General features: G+C 52.2%; 1 protein-coding gene across 1 annotated transcript in view; it reads right to left on the bottom strand.

The window, feature by feature from the left end:
- The window catches only part of ITGA9 (integrin subunit alpha 9), a 345,722-nt gene that overhangs the window by 63,832 nt on the left and 264,709 nt on the right, over positions 1–17,181 (bottom strand). Inside the window, exons 20-22 of the mRNA XM_047099700.1 lie at positions 14,387–14,466; positions 6,953–7,042; positions 4,175–4,283 (exon numbers count right to left, since the gene is read on the bottom strand). Of these exons, the coding sequence (XP_046955656.1) occupies positions 4,175–4,283; positions 6,953–7,042; positions 14,387–14,466 (279 nt within the window). The remainder of the gene's footprint in view (positions 1–4,174; positions 4,284–6,952; positions 7,043–14,386; positions 14,467–17,181) is intronic.

Raw genomic sequence — 17,181 nt, 5'->3', positions numbered from 1 at the left:
AGGTTTCTCCATAACTTACAGCTGATCTCTCGCTAATCCTGTTTGAGGACATCTGTGTACCTCTTTTCTGCCCCAGCATTTGGTCCTACGAAACTTTATCCTCCCACCCTCCTGATAGTCCTCTCTGTTTTCTATCTCCAGAAGCGCATCGTGTCCTAAGAAATGAGAGGAAAGACGGTGGCCGCAAAGAGACAGATAAGGGAAAGGGGATGGAGGAAAGGTCGAGAATGGAAGTCAAGGCAAAAATGGAGTATGAAGGAGAATAAAAAAGATGGATAGAGGTGTAGAGACAGAAGGTAGATTAGAGGTTGCCTGGGGCCGGGATACGGGAAATGCGGCAGGCAGAAGAATGGCCTCCCGAGACGTCCCTGTCCCCAAATCCAAGGAACCAAATCGTGAACACGCTATATGGCAAGGGGGATCTAAGGTTGCTAATCAGCGTCCCTTAAAATGAAGAGAGTACGTTGGACTATCCAGGTGGGTGTAACGTAACCACAAGGGTCCTTATACAGGGAAGAGGGAGACGGTCAGAATCAGGGAGGTGAACTTTGAGAAAGACGCAGCTGGCCATTGCCGGCTTTGAAGATGAAGGGGACCATGAGTCAAAGAATGCAGCAGCCCGTAGAAGCCGGAAAAAGTAAGACAGATTTTCCCCTCGTGGCTTCAGAAAGGAACAGAGCCCTGCTGGCACCTTGATTTTTGCCCGATGAGACCCATTTTGAACTTCTGACCCTCTAGAACTGTACGGTAATACGTTTATGTTGTTCTCAGCCACCGAGTTTGTGGTCATTTCTTACAGCGGCAATAGAAACGCCAACACGGGGAGTGACTGCTCGAGACTGTGGAGCTCCTTTTCGGGGGGTGACGAAAATGGTCTAAAATTAGGTGACGGTGATGGTTGCACGATTCTGTAAACACGCTAAAAATCCAAAAACTGCACACTTTAAACAGGTGAACTTCACGGGAGAAAAACGGTATCTCGATAAAGGTGTTATTGCTTTAAAAAAAACCAAAACATGGGTAGAATCAAGAGACAGAAGGAGCTAAAGGCTGCTCTGGGGCCTGGGGACTAGAGACAGAACTCGGGGATTCGAGGCGTCTCTGAAGTTGGGGTCACAAGGGCAGAGCCGGGAGGGGAAGGGAAATCTGGCCAGGTCTGCAGACACCGACAGGACGTCTCAGGATCGAGCTCCAGCCAGATCGTCCCTAGAAAACCGCGTGCTCATTGTTTCTGCAGTAGTTGGTTCTGCTTCAAAGCGCAGGGACATGACGGAGGGGAGGAGCGGTCCTTGCCAGCTCTTGATTCCAAAAGAACAAAATCCACCAAAGACAACCGCCCCAAGACGCAAGAAAAGGAAGGAGTATCTAACCACAACTGAAGGAACGAATTGGAAGTGAAACATGAGCGCGCAGAATTGGAAAGACAATTATTGACTTGTCTGACGGAATCCCGACGAAAAGCATGAGGCGGTGGGGGGGTGGGGGGAGAGGTGGGGAGAGGAGGAGGGGAGAAAGAAGAAAGTGGTTTTGCTCTGTGCTAGCTCACTCACTACCGCAGGACGGGTGAGAGGGCCCCGTGTTACCACGGTTATTTTTTAACGAACGCCTTAAGCTTGGATTCTCCGCCAATGTTCTCGTGCGGCAGATGTGTTCTTTTCCACCATTATTTTTCAGGCGAGAAAAATGATGAACTCTCGATGAAAAAAAGACAGCCTATCAGGGCTCAACAGACGATTGTGTTCCTGTTAAGAAAAGTTTGATGGAAGGCAGAAGGCAGGCCCAAGGCTAGTAGTTCTGCCTTTCACCTGTCTGCATCTGCAGTGAAGTCTTTAAACAATTAGTAGCTTGTTGAATAATAGCTTGGAAAAGACAGAAAGACCACGCTATACGGAAAGTCTTATGCCCTTCCTCAGGAGCGATGCTCCCAGAATAAGGAAATACGGAACAGATTTATCCACATTCCTGATCTTACCCTCCCCCACTAGCTCCGTTCCTTGGTCATTAGGACCATCAGCCTGGTCGGTGGCCTTCCTACGTTTCAGTCATAACAGTGACGATTAGATCAGAAAGATGAGTCACCAGAGCACCCTCAAGGAAACTGTCAGCTTTGCTGACACAAGAGGATCGCCTTCTAATCGACGACACACGCTATCCATCTTTCGGACTCAGTCAGCTCCCCTAATCCTGAACGGAATGCCGTGTACTTCCTCAGGCAACTGCTAATCAAGAGATTTATCTAAGGGGCATGGCCCGGCCACTCATTCCTGGCCCCCTTCTCCAGCCTGTATCCTATGTCGGGTCAGATGTGAAGAAAGCTTTTTGCTTGAATACCAAACTTTAAGCTCCCTGCAAAAATGCCTTCAGAGAAACACGACTTAACCGCATGCCCTCAGATGCGTGGATCTTTCTTTCCTTCTTTCATTTTAGAGGGTGATAAGAACACTTTTGGATCTTCAGTATAACTCCGACTCTTGTCTTCTCTCTTAACACCTATACCCTCTTCATTAATGGTGTGTGTCACGTGAACCCTTCTGAATCATTTTCCGGACTGCATCTTTTGTTGTAAGACACCTCCAAAACTTACCGCTAAGAGTGGGTAAGTAATTAAAGTGATTTAAGTGAACGAAATCACTCCATCTGGTCTTTATCTGTTTTCTATCCAATTACAAAAAGCAATGGAGAAAGATAAACTAATTCTGAGAACCAATTCAGAAACACAGAGGTCCTACTCACAGCAATCACTGTGAGGCTTCGAAAGCAGGTCTAACCCCATCTTCCCCTTTTCCCTGGAAACTAAGCACAGGGTGTGACAGTAGGGGCTTAGCTGGTCAGGAAGCACCTCCTGTCTGAGCTGGGAACCTGCGTCCCTCATCACAGTTTTAGAGGTCTCTTGCCTGGGACAACACTTTAGGGAGAGGAAGACCATTGTTTGGGAGATCCCACAAATGTTTCACCACCTCGTTCTCTAGACCCACACCCCATGATTATTTCTCATCCCTTCAGTCCACCTAGGAGTGGCCACGGGGAAAGAAAATAGTAATTATTGGTCATGGCAGTCGATGCCAGACCGGAAAACCATCTTCTCTATGGGGACGAACGGGTAGAGGCCGGGGACAGCTCTAGGAGCTGGAATGGAGAGATGTGGGGTGTAGATTCCAGTGCACCATGGGTCAGCCAGGTTCATCTCCCTTCACTTCATCCACAGCTCCTGGCAGGGGGCTTGGCCACACAGGGTTGTCCCGTCAGAGCCTGACCAGTGTTCGCCAACTGAGGAGAATGGACTGGATGAGGCCGAGGTCCCTCTAGCTTAACACACAAAGATGTTCATGTTGAACAGTGCTGGCCTGAGAATTTATACTTCACAATGAGGGTCGGCAAACTGGCCTGTAGGCCAAATCTGGCCTGCCACCTGTTTTTGGCATGGGCTGCAAGCTAAGAATGGTTTTACACTTTCAAATAGTTGGGAAATATATACATATACAGACACTGCGTGGCCCACAAAGCCTAAAATCCTTACCTGCTGGCCCCTGGCAGAAGATGTTTGCCCACCCTGGTCTAGAGAAGGAATGGTGCTCCTTATGATGTCCAGGGTCCACACCGGGTGGACCTGCTGAAAATGGTGCTTCTATGACCAGGGAGAGCCAGCCACGGCTCCGTGAGGGAGCAGCACGTTGCTTCCCGTGGGGAGCTTACACATTCTCACACCACTTTGCTATTGGAAGACAGCACTTGTGAATGGCTGTCCCTGCCCCTTCAGGCCGAGTCAGCATGAAGAACCCCAGGAAAAAGGGGACAAAGCAAATGCATGAGGCTGCCCTCCCCATAAGCTGAATAATGATGGAGAACTCAAAGGGATCCTTTGGGGCCAGTTGGGTTGGGATGCTGGCCAGAGGCCTTCTTGGGGAAAGCTGGGGTTTATCACACAGTTCTCCTTCCAAGTGTTGAAAAGCAGAGGGGTCTATACAGCAGACAGGGAAGGGATTAATTCTGCGTGGTTACGGGAAACACCCCCCCCCCCTTCCCCGGCCACACACACTCTACACTCTAGCCAAGCAGGCTGGGACAATTTCTCTTGGAAAGAGCCTAGTTCTTTAGCTGTTTTTCAGTAGAAGATCCATCTCATGGGCCCTTCCGTGGGCCCTCAGTGACAGAGACCGTCTCCAGGGGTGGGTACCTGAAGGGTGATGTTGAGGGGCTGAAAGTGACACTCCGTGTCATCCAGCTGAATGAAGTTGGATGCATCCACAGACTCGCCGTACACAAAGGAGGTTGGAGACATGATTCTGAAAGAGGAAAGCATTTAATCCGTCACCCTAAACCTCGGTCAAGCAATCCATGGTCACAGTTGTCCTGAGAACCCAAACCTCTGTCTCTATTTAATCTAGAACCTTGTTCCCTCCAGTGTCTTCACCAAACCCTTCCCTTCTGGAATTGTTACTTCTTTTTCCTATAAAAGGACACAGCCAGATTTATGTTTTCCTAAACAGAAGCTTCCAGGAATGTCTTGTTTTATATTAAATCAATAAACTACACATACAAATATGTACTGAGATTACATTTCTAAAAGGAAGACGACGACAATGGTAGCTTTGAGTTCAGCTGTTTGTTGTTTTTTTTTTTTTTAAACTGGATCACAAAATTATACATGTTCTGTTTTATCATTTGAAAAACATTTTGGGGATTGAGGAATAACACGACAAGCTTTTAAGAAATAAATATAAATGAATTATGTATCTGGCGTCCTACACCCCACTCCGACAGATTCATTAAAACAACTTAGGGGCGCCTGGGTGGCGCAGTCGGTTGAGCGTCCGACTTCAGCCAGGTCACGATCTCGCGGTCCGTGAGTTTGAGCCCCGCGTCAGGCTCTGGGCGGATGGCTCAGAGCCTGGAGCCTGTTTCTGATTCTGTGTCTCCCTCTCTCTCTGCCCCTCCCCCGTTCATGCTCTGTCTCTCTCTGTCCCAAAAATAAATAAACGTTGAAAAAAAAAAATTAAAAAAAAAAAAAAAAAAAAACAACTTAAATGTCAGACTACCAAAACCACGAGAAATTAGGTATTAAAAGCTGAGTCTGTTCAATGATAGCATTTTTCTTCAGACTTCAAACAGTGGCTATTTAAGATGTGGTTAAGAATTCGAGCTCAGTTTGTAGCGATGCTTTCCACATTGCCCATGTGAACAAAATTGAGACGAAACCAAGCTCGGACTCACTTGAATTCCGAGACAAATCACGGATTCTAGATGACCTTCTAGAAGCCACTCGCTTGCTCAGACACGGTAATGTAAGATTTCTGGTACCAAACCTGAACGGACAGCGATTCATCTACTTCCAACGTACATGTATTATTTTAGAAATGTAGTGAGTTTCTGGAGTTACCAAATGGCAAGAACCGATTCCTTTAAAATTTTTTTTTTTTTTCAACGTTTATTTATTTTTGGGACAGAGAGAGACAGAGCATGAACGGGGGAGGGGCAGAGAGAGAGGCAGACACAGAATCGGAAACAGGCTCCAGGCTCCGAGCCATCAGCCCAGAGCCCGACGCGGGGCTCAAACTCACGGACCGCGAGATCGTGACCTGGCTGAAGTCGGACGCCTAACCGACTGCGCCACCCAGGCGCCCCAAGAACCGATTCCTTTAAACCAGCCTTGTTTTACGTTCCTGGAAAGGTCAGAGGTTGACTCGCGCGCGCGCGCGCGCGCGCGCGCGCGCGTGCGTGTGTGTGTGTGTGTGTGTGTGTGTAACTGATGGCTTCAGCGGGGGCTGTTAACGCCTCCACAATGAGGCCCCCTAGGGCATGACAACAGGATCCAGTGTTTTCTCTTTCCTCCCCAAGGGCAGGGCTTGGTTCAGGCCATATTCTCACCGTGCCTCTGATGAGGCAAGTAAATAAACCGCACGTGGTTAAAAATAGAACAGAGGCAGATCTAGGCTAACTTGCAAATATATTCCTCTGATGCCTCCCGTCTCAAAGACTTGACGAAAACGCCCAGAGCGCAAGCACGCCCAGAGGCTCGTTGCGGGCACCCAGCGGCACGTGAACTCTTGCAGAACGGCCCTTCTGCAATGCGTTAACGCTTCCGCTTCTAGCCAAGGCCGGGACCCAGAAGCACTTGAGAAGTGAAAAATGAGAACCTCTGAACCTCTAGAAAGTTCAGCTCGCTTCGGGGCAGGGGTTCAGTGGGTCCTCATTCGATCTACACTTAATTGTGCCAATCCTTTTTCCACTAACAAAGAGGTATGTGCTCTGTTTTCTGAAGCCAGAAACAGGAACTGAGTTCTCATTTTTCCAGGCCTGGGCTTTGGCTGAAAACCACCCGGGTTGCTTTGCGTCCCTGCAGCCTGCGGCCTGCAGCCCTGCCTTCCAACGCCAGCAACGCTGAGTGGCCGTGGACTTCCCCCGGGGCAGACGCCGTGCCCGCCGGATTTGTTCCCTGCCCATTCCGGACCACCACAGACGTCGGGCAGGGCCACCGCAGGCTCTGCAGAAGGGGTTAACAGAAACATGCAAAGCCAGCGCTGACTGTGAAGCTGATCGGAAAGGTGGGCCTTTCTGCGAGCCAGCCAGGGTCGTCGGGACACATCTGCTGTAACCTCCGGCCCAGCAGCGTCCGGCTGAGATTCGAATCCCAGACATCATGACCCTCTGGAGGGGTGGGTGCCGGGAAAACACGCACATTAAGGTGTACAGAGCGCTCAAAGAAATTATGGGGCTTCACCTTGCCGTCCAACTTCTTGTGTTACCCAGCAGGTGGGTGGGTAGCTGGGAAAGAGGAGAAAACAAGAAGGGAGGAGGGCACGGGCCAGTAGCTCTAGCTTTTGCCCTGCATTTCAAAGCTGGGAAGAAGTGGGACCGGCAGGGCCCCGGACTCCCGGCTACTCATGCAAATACAAGCAAGGGCCGGTGTGCCACCGCGGGGTCCCCCTGCGTTTTGGCCGGCCTGGCTACTCACCCAGTGATGGACGTGTCCACCTCGTGCATCAGCGGCACCGTCAGCGTGAGGGTGTTGTCATGCAGGGACTCGGAGCGCTCCACGTTGCCACTGCGCGGGAGGGAGAGGGGTGAGTGCCGGTCAGTGCTAGCTACCCGGCAGCAGGCTTGTTTGTTCCGAGTTAGACCTCAGTCCGTCACCCTCCGAGAGCTGACTGTGCACCTTACGTGTCCTCAGTTCTGTTTCCAGTCCCTGTACAGAGTCACGGTGGGCACTGTGTTGTCCCGGTTGCGATCCCCTTCCCAAGACGTGAGTACAGGAAGTGTGTCAGGGAGGTGACCCCCGGAGACACCAGTTGGGAGTGGAGGAGGGAGACAGGGAAGGGAAGGAAGACGAAGAAGGCACACGGTGCAGGCGGTCGGTGCTGTACTGGGGTTGGTCTGGCTAGGGACATCTGGGAGGCAGCGTGGCACACACAGCTCGTCTTCCCAACTCAGTCTTCCCAGGGAGGTGGGTCTTTGTCCACGGACTCCTGAGACCCGCCACTCGGGGGACAGGGAGCATGCATTTCCTGGCACCTGCCCCACGCACCCAAGTGAGCGGGCTCTGGCCAGAGAAAGCCTCGGCAGAGGGGCAGGTGCGGGGAGCTGAAAGCTGGCCGGTGGGTGCGGGGGCAAGGGGAGTGCTGAACGCTTATGGCGGGACACCGCCAGCGCATGCGACTTCTGTAAGTGCTTGTTCCGCGAGCGGCGGGCCGGCAAGGTGCGGGCACTGCCGCTGGGAAAGGGTCTGCTGGACTTGAGCAGCTGCTGCCCAGCTGGGGGCCTCACCCACCAGCCATGGAGCTGAGCAGCCGAGCCCGGGAGAGAGGCCCTGGCCAATCCTGTCATGAGAAAGATCACGGGGGCTCCCTCTGGAGACTTCCGGCTGCGGCATGTCCACATACAGGTGTCCCCTTTGGAGTGAGAAAGGGGAGCGTTGTGAGGTCTTTCTGGAAAGGGGAGGGCAAGGAGGCTGATGCTGTTGGGTGGCCGCTTTGTGCCAGGCATATTGCACAGCATGATCTCACTGGGTCCTAAGAGGAACCCCGGAAGGGATTACCCACCTCTGACAGGTAAGGAGCAGCTCAGACAGATTAGGGAGCTTGCCCAAAGGGACCCAGGGCAAACCAGGTCAGTCTGACTCCCAAACGAGGGCTTTTCCATCGTGATTCCTCCTCCAAATCTGATAGGAGATTTGGGAGGTTGTGGAGAGGGAGGAAGAAGAGGAGGAGAGGGAGAGAGAAGACGGGACTTGCTTTCACTATTTTGTTACATTTCCCAGATGATGGGTTCCACCACATGGCCTGAGTGTGGGACCCCGGCTGGAAGCCAAGCTCATCTTCCAGGGGTGGAATGCAGTAGCCCGGAGCCCTGCTGAGGTTTGGGCACGGCTCACTGGATCGCTCCCCACCACCCCCATTCCCTGAGGCAGGCAGAGTTCCTGCCTGCTCCCTGCCCTCCTTCCGCCCCCACTGCCTTCCTCTCCCACCAGCAAGTGCTAAAGGCAACAATACTTAAATAGCAGCCCACATCCCCACTCCCTCTTTCTCCTATTGTTCTGAAACAATGGTGCTCTGTGACTCTGACCCCTGGCTCTTCATCCGTCTTCCGCATATGGGGTGACATCCATCACTCAGAGGGCAGCCAGTCTGGTGAAGCCGGATTGTCAGGTGCCCACCTGGCCTCTCCTTCCCCGGGCGGGGGGGGGTGGGCAATAAAAGCCTTAGAATCACTGCTAGAGGCCCACCAGGCTGCAGAATGGATGGGACAGTCACGCCCTGGCCTGCCCCCTCCCCACACCCGGCATCCTGCCAGGTCTGAGTAATGGGTTCCTGAAGGAAGCCCCACCCCTTGCCCTACCAATTGTGCGGTCACCTGTGGCTGCTGGCCGCTCGGGCCCAACGGGTCTCATCTGTCATCGAGTGACTGCCCCAGACCGACTGAAGTTGAAAAGTTGAGATACAGAGGCCAGACATCAAAAGGCTTCCGGTCACTCTGCAAGCTCGTGACTTGGGATGCTTTCCCAGGGTCTGCAGAGCCAGGCTGCTGAGAGAGCTCTGGAGGACTGTTTAGCCTCAACTTTACGTCCTCCTAAATCCACAAGTAGGCAGGAGATCTTCAAAGGGTGGCGACGGGGAGGACTGAACGATTGATATTTTAACTGTGGCTTTCAAGATAAGGGGCTTTAGGGATCTTTCAGTCCTAGCAGGGAGTCAAGAGCTGAGGCCGCCCTCTGGGGCAGTGAGACCAGTTTTCCCACCATCTGGCAAGAAACGAGTGCCGGCTGATATTCCGCTGCATGTTTAACATATAATACAGCTTCCTGAACGTTTGTGATTCAAAGGCTAGAAGATTCTATTTCAATTACGTAATACCACGTGTCCCCTGATGCGATGTAGCAGTATTAATGCACAAAAGGGGGTGTTCTTGATTTTAGTAAGTTATTAGCATGATTTCTTATGTGCCCAGCACTGCATTGAGACGTAGTACCCGCTTAATAGGTGTTTGCTGAGTGGAAATGTGCCCAGTCTAGAGGCAGGGACCCCGGATAGTGGTTCTCAGCCTTGGCTGCTTCTTAGAATCACCTGATGAGACTATTTCAAGCTGCCAAAGCTCAGATCTCATGCAGACCAATAGACCCGAATTTCTGGTCCGTCGGTAGCTTTGAAAGCCCCCTGGGGTGATTCCGATGGGCACAGCTGGAGTCTACGGACATGTGATTCTAACAGATAGAGTTTTCACCGGGGTGCCCGGGGCTCTCCTTCTCTGACCACTGATTAGCTCTGGGTGGGGTTGGAAGGCAGGTGGAGTTTCCTCTTTTTAACCAGGGAAGTCGCTTCCAATGTCATTTATTTCCTGCCCAGGAATATCGACTGTCCCAGGTGGAGAGGGACGGAGAGTGCACCCTGATGGGTCTGCCCGACCACAGGGTTTTCTGTGGATCCAAGACTCAGCAGGAGAATGAGAATTTCCAGGTTTGATCGGCCATTTGCCTCCTTTTATTAAATTCAACGATCTCGTGCTCTGTGGGCAAACTGTGGCACGCGTCACTTCCCGCTTCAAAAACTTTCTGCCTTTGGGATGGAGGGCGGACTTCCTGAGCTACGTGGGCCTTCCGTGGCCCAGCCGGATCTCCTCCGTCAGTCGTCTTCCCCAGCCTTCCCCAGAGATGGCTCACGAACCCCCCCCCCCCCCCGTTCCCTGCAATGCCCACCACCCGCATGGGTCTTAGGTTCTCCTGTGTGAGCTCTCGACGCCGTGCCTCCGCGTCCTCAGCCTGAAAACACACTCTTCTGGTAAATACCATCCCCCGGGGAAGCCATTCTGGGTTCTAGCGATGGGAACAGAGTCCATCTTCTCTATGCTTTGTATGCAGTTCTGTTAGGTCGCAGTCACGTTTTAGGTGGCCGGGAACCGTGTGATCTTCAAACAGTACGCATGGGAAATAACCAAGTCTCACACAAGCCCGAAGCTCGCAAGCCCCGCCAATGGTCATCGGCATCGAAACGCTAGTAGCCCGTGGCGCGGTCCCCCCTTGCCAGGCTAGAAGGTTCTGCAGCATTTCCGGGCTTGCTGGGCTGGCTGTGAACAATCACGGCTGTTGGTATCGACGTCTACTTTTTACACGCGCTTAGTGTTTGTTCACCACGTCCGACTAGTGCTGAGCCGAAGGCCAGAGAGTCATTGCCTCTGGAGCGGATGTCGGACACGAAAATGCGAGGGAAAGAGAGCCAAATAAACACTGTGACATGCGGCGCTCTTGGTTTTAGGAGAGAGAACATTCTCCGAAATGTTAGTGATCATGCTTTAAAAAAAAAAAAAAAAAGGAAAGAAAGAAAAGAAAGAAAATACAGAAAGGGGCACTGAAGCCAAAAGAGGCGACCGTGGTTGTGGACGGAGGGGCTCTGAAAATGTATGCTTCCGGCATCCAGTCGTTCCCAAGGGAAAGTGAATCTGAATGCTGCGAGCTTTAAATAACACGGAGACTGAGGAAGGCCTCAAAGGAAAACAAAAGCGAAGGGCAGTGGGAGATACAATCAGGGCTTCTTTGTGTCTGCATCTCACCGGAGGTGCCTGCTGGTCTGTGCTTGTTGGGGACCGACCTGAGCTTCCCAAACCAGCGGCCAGAGATGGAGATGGGATACCTGAGGGCAAAGCCATTAGTGAGGGGCCCGGCATGGACTGCAGAGAGCGGAAAGACTCAGGGCTTGGGAAGGATCTCAGTCCGAGACTCTGGGGAATTGGTGCGTCTGTGAAAATTCAACAATCCCTGGGGGGGTGGGGGGTGGGTGATAGTGTGTTCGCTCCGATGCATGGCTTGGCTGGGGTGTAAAAGATGCCAAGATTCAGAGGAAAGCACCAGACCAGGATTTCCTCCGGTCGGGGGCAAAAAATCCAAGCTGAAACGTCAAGGATGTACTAGTGGAGAAAGGAGGATTTCTGGAGAAACAGCTTTTAGAGAGAAGTGCTCGTGAGGGCAGGGTGTCTGCCCTTTCGGGCTTCAGGGCACCTTGATCAGCACAGGGTGCTGTGGGGTGGGGGGTGGGGCGCATCCCCAGAGAATGTAGGGGCAGGCGTCTGGCTTTCCCTCTCCTGGCCCAGTGAAGACAGAGGGGCATGAAGAATCCAGAGACCAGCAGGGCTGAGGCTACTGAGTAAGGACTCTGTGTGAGAGCCCGTGTGGGGTCCCCTTCGGCCCCGTCCCTGAGGGTGGCCTCAGCTGAACGGGCCTCTAGCTGTGGACAGGCTGAGGTTGGAGGATATGAGGAGGGAGAGCAGCTGAGAACCCGCAGCAGGGGCTGCTGTGCAAAGGCAAGAGTCAGCTTGCAAACACCCCTGCGGCCGGGGGAGGGCAGACACCAGCACCTGTTAAGGGACGGGCACTCTTCCTGCTTCACACACACCTCCCACAAGCCCTGCTGCGAGCCTGGGGGGCTCAGGAACTCTCCCAGGGAAAGAGGGGGCAGAAGCAGGATCCCTGGAGGAAAGCAAGACCATTCCCGAGAGAGACAGAGACGGAGACAGAGAGAGAGAGAGAGAGAGACAGAGAGAGAGAGAGAGAGAGAGAGAGAGAGGCAGGTAGGTTTCCCTTCTGCCGCTTGCCCACCCTGAGGGGCGAGAGCCTTCACTTTAAATCAAATTTTGATTATTTCAAGGGACACCTTAATCACAGGTTTGTGAATCTGCTGTGAGGCTTGAAGTGACTGAGACCTCAGAACGCACAGGACCGTCCTGGACCCCCTCCTAGGACAGCCAAAGAACCACCCCCCCCGAGTGGGCTTAAAGAGAGTACAGGACAAAAAGAAGATGCTTTAGGACTGCCGGCGAATGCGTCCCGCTTGCTGGATGAATCCCGCTGTCTCCTGGTCTCTCGCTGACGTTACGCAGTCATTTGCTCATTATCTGTCCCCCTGCTACCAGCCCACTGGTTCCCCAAGAGGAGGGGCCGTGCCAGTGTCTTACGCAGCACACTGGCTTGTGGGAAGTGCTCGGACACTTGCAGACTGAAGGGGCGAAGCGCGCCTGCCCTCGCTAGTTCCTCTCTCCTCCCCGGTAGGAAGCTGCGTGTCCGCCTCCAACTCCAGACTGGAGCCTTCTTGAGACGGTTTGGGATGCAAGACTCCCCCTCGCTCATCCAGGATCCCTCTCGGCCCCAGTTGGGTCCTTTGCCCATGACAGCCACTTGGCGATCGTGCACGGGGGGTGGGCAGATGGTCCCAAGCATGACTCTTGCTGTATCTGGGGGCCGGAGACGTGGCCGAGCCGGTGCCTGTTATCCCGTGCGGCACGTCGCCCCTGAGCTGGCCCCAACGGGGCTCATTTGAAGAGTCTAGGACATGTCTTTCTCTAGAATTGTCATTCTCAGCTCCTGAGGGCATTCTCCTCATAGGAAGGCTTGGGTTAGTTTCACGAAGCTGAGCTCGCTGCCTCCCTCTGCACCCCAGATCCTGCAGATTTTCAGGTTGGAACCCTGTGCCAATAACCTTGTGACTCCACAGAGCATCTTTCCCTGGTTGACTTTCAGTCCTTGACCGCTCACTCGGTGCCTGGCCTTCCGACTTCCTGGCCTCTATTAATCATGCAGGTTCTTCGTTTTGTTTTCTCACCTTTTTCAGTGGTCCTTGCCTGACCTTGGCCTTCAGGGCGTTTGGTTCAGATCTCCAGACCACCTCCAGGATGGACTTAGGACTCGCGGCATGAAAGTTCGTTTGGAGGTTAAGGCAACTATAGATAAGACATGATAACTGAACGCAATGCGTGATCCTTGACCGGACTGTGGACCAGTGAAAAGTGACTGAAGAGTCACTGGGACGACTGGGGACAACTGGAACACAGACTGTAGATAACAACATTGTATCAGCAGTCAAATTTCCTGAATTTGCTAACTCTATGTGGTTATTTAAGAGAATGGCTTCCTTCTTAGGACGTGCACCCTGAGGTACTTACGGGAGGGAGGCATGACTTCTGCAACTTACTTCCAGATGATTAAGAAAAAAACACACACACACACAAAGAATGAGAAAGCAAACGGAGCAAAGTGTGGCCGCCGGGTGATGCCGGGCAAAGGCTATGTGGGAGTTCCTTGAATTACCCTTGGCAACATTTCCGGTGAGTTTAAAAAATCATTTCCAGAAAAAGAAAATTCAAATCACAAAGGTATAGGCTTGGGTGTCCACCCTACAGCTCAATCGAAGCTTTTTTTTTTTTTTTCCCCATTCACCCACCTAAATACCTCTCCGTCCATCCCAGCTGTCAGCCGACTGCTACCCCGATGGCGCTTCAAGGTGCGCGTGGGTCCTGGCTTGTGGAGGCAGCTGACAACCCCCAAGGCCCTTGGGGCTCGAGGATACATTGCAGAGAGAGGGGCGGGAGCACCCTGCGGAGGGCAGGAGCCGCCCTGCATCGTCCCCCGCCCTCACTATCAGCCCACAGGTTTTCCAGGACAAGCTCTCTCTTGCGGAGTAGGTCTCGGGGCCTCTGACCACGGGCTTGGCCAGGCCCTCCGACTGCAGGGCCCTCTCCCCACGTCAGGGAATGCAACGGTGTGCTCGTGAGAAAGAGCCGACTCCGTCCGACAACCCACGGGGGAAGTTTGTGAACGAATCCGCCACGTGAGCTTGGCTCAGAATCCTCACCTCTCCCGGTCTGTCTCTCCTTGGCTGTAAAAATCATCAGCTCCGACTGGATGACCCCCAGACACTCCGAGCTCCGTCTGGCCCGGTAGCCGCATCAGCAGAGCTAGACAAGCGCCACCCCTGAGAGATGTGGTTCCACCCCGCGGCCTGGGGCTTCATTGCTGAACTGTTTCTTCCTCCTCAGCGTCCTGAGCCTCATCAAAGCATGACCTGGCCATGTCCTCTCCCATGTGCATAACTCTGTTATCTTTGAAAAAAAAAAATGAAATCCCCCTTACCTCTGAGCGGTAACGATGAAGCTAAGAACTTCCTCTTCCCCAGACACGTGGCTGGTGTCAAAGATCACGCTGAATTCATACTAGGGGGAAAAGAAAGTGACACCTGGCGTTAGCAGGCATTCTGAACCTAACCGCTACAGGCTTCTGCAGTTTATGACCTCTGGAAGCCCACTTGCAAGACGAGCTTTATTTTTCACGTGTATCTTTCTGATTGCCAGGCCAGAGATACAGCTTTAGCAGTAAAGCCAAGCCCGGAGGGTGCTCTGGTGAGAGGCACGCTGTCCTTTTCAGCACCTGGGGTTCCCTAGGAAGTGATAGGCTTGTCCTTTAAACCAGGCACCTTTCTAAATATCACTCACACACCATCTTCCTAAAGTCTGCAACATCTGCATATCGTATCACCTGTGTCATTTACTTTGTACTTTCCCTGCCTTACTCTTTTTGTTTGAAGACTTTTTTTTAATTTATTTTGAGAGAGAGAGAGTAGGGGGGGACAGAGAGAGACAGAGAGAGAGAGACCCAAGCAGGCTCCGTGTTGTTAGCAAGGAGCCCGCTGCAGGGGTTGATCTCATGACCTGAGCTGAAATCGAGAGTCGGATGCTTAAGCGACTGAGCCACCTCGGGGTCCCTAAAGACAGGAAAATTTCTATTCCTGATCACAGATGGGAACCAGGGTCCCTTACCATTAAGAGAGGACTGTCATAAAAATAAATGAAAACAAAGCATTCTGTTGCCTGCTGAAGGCCCTGAGCCGGAAGGTCCACTCTATTTTGGTGAGAGGGAGATTAGCAAGTGACAGGGAGGTGTTAAAACACATGCCAACACTATCAGAGACCTTCTCCTGCATACGATTAGGGAAAAAGGGTGTTGAACAGGTAATGCCTGTCTCACTGAGAGTCAATGTCCTTGAGTGCAGTGTCCCTGTTCTGCCTAAAATAATCTCGGGACCTACAATGGTCTCAGGTACTCCCAGGGGTGAGCTTCCTGTGCCTGGGGGCAGACCGCCCTGAACAAATGGTTTTCACCAGGTACATACTGGGCATTTGTGGGAATGTGGGAGGGGCCTCTGGGTAAGGGTTATAAAACCAGGCTCCGCCACAAACTATGTGATGTTAGCCAAGACATTCAACCTCTTTGCATTTCAACAAAAAGAAGAGATTGGACAAAGCGATTTTTTTTAATGTTTATTTTTGAGAGGGAGGGAGGGAGGGAAAGACAGAGTGCAAGCAGGGGAGGGGCAGGGCGGCGGGGGGGAGATACAGAATCTGAAGCAGGCCCCAGGCTCTCAGCTGTCAGCACAGAGCCCAACGCGGGGCTCGAACTCATGGACCGCGAGATCATGACCCGAGCCAAAGTCGGATGTTTAACCAACTGAGCCACCCAGGTGCCCCTGGACAAAATGATTCTTAAATTCCACCAAGCTCTGAGAGTCTCTGATTATTTAATATGTAAATATTTGGGTTCCTTTATGACTAATGCTAGGCACTGGTCTAACTTTGCAACACTGGACTCAACTGCCCTGAATGCTACCTGAAAGTAACGGTCGTTGGACCATCAAATACAATGTATACTGGACATCCCTCTCTGGACGGAAATTTCTGCTGCAGCAGGGGTTGTTAGTTTCCAGGGAGGGTGGGGCATGGAGACGGGATGGGAAGCAGAGCTGGAGGACACAAAGGAAGGGAAAGTCAAGGGTCTTGTCCCAGCACAGGGTCAGAACTGGCAGGAGATCGGAATTAAACACACTAAAGACCCAGGTGAGGTCAGAAGCCAAAACCAGAGACGGGGGCCTGGGAGAACGGAAGGCCGGAGACTGGGCGGGCTGGTCATGACGGACGAAAACACGTGGCCTACAAAGCAAGCTGACGGTGCTATCACGAGGCTCTGCAGGTGGTCTGCAGCCTGATGAGCCACAGGGTCTCAGGCACAGGGGAGGGCAAGGTGGGCACGGAGAGAGGCAATGCCTGTCCCCGCTGTGTCATTTCTTGGGCCTCCTCCAGGGACTCACCCCTAGACCTCCTGTCTCCAGGTTTAGGGTCGCTATGGTTTCAGCCTCTGTATGTGGGAGGAAGGTAGCGGCATTACCAAGCTGGGAAAAAATCCAACTTTCCAACGTTCATACTTCTGTCGGTTCCCATGACTATTTTGAGAATTAATGAATTTTGACAAAATTGAATGCTTCCGAATTCAACGTGGCTTTGTTTTCACTATATTCATTTTTATGACTACATACCCTCTCTTTATGGTAAGCGATCCTGGATCCGTACATGGAAGTGATAAAATTTTCCTCTTAACGTAATCTTTAAACTAAAATTAGCCAGGCACACCTTAGGTTTGATTTGGGATACAGGCTGGATTTGACAATGAAATGGCAACTGCTACTGTTTTTTCAATTAAGTCTATTTTCTGTTGCTGAAAAGATTTCAATTAAATTTGTGTGTGGAAGTGCCATGTATGTTTCCACAGGGCAATCATGTCCAGGGTTCAGGGTGTTCCTCCTTCTCCTCACCCTACCTGGAGTCTAAGGGGATGTGGCCAGGGTCCAGCCAGCTATTTGTCACTCGTTTTCTTTCTTTTTTTTTTTTAATGTTTATTTATTTTCGAGACAGAGAGAGACAGAGCATGAGCAGAGGAGGGTAGAGAGAAAGAGGGACATACAGAATCCGAAGCAGGCTCCAGGCTCTGAGCTGTCAGCACAGAGCCCAACGCGGGGCTTGAACTCACGAGCTGTGAGATCATGACCTGAGCTGAAGTTGGACGCCCAACTGACCGAGCCACCCAGGTGCCCCTGTAAC

This window comes from Lynx rufus, unplaced genomic scaffold, assembly GCF_022079265.1.
Source record: "Lynx rufus isolate CCGP_SWC_20201006 ecotype Redwood Valley unplaced genomic scaffold, mLynRuf1.p SCAF_5, whole genome shotgun sequence".
Taxonomy (NCBI): Eukaryota; Metazoa; Chordata; class Mammalia; order Carnivora; family Felidae; genus Lynx; species Lynx rufus.
Note: the sequence above shows the minus strand (reverse complement) of the source record. Positions and strands in the feature narration are given on the sequence as shown.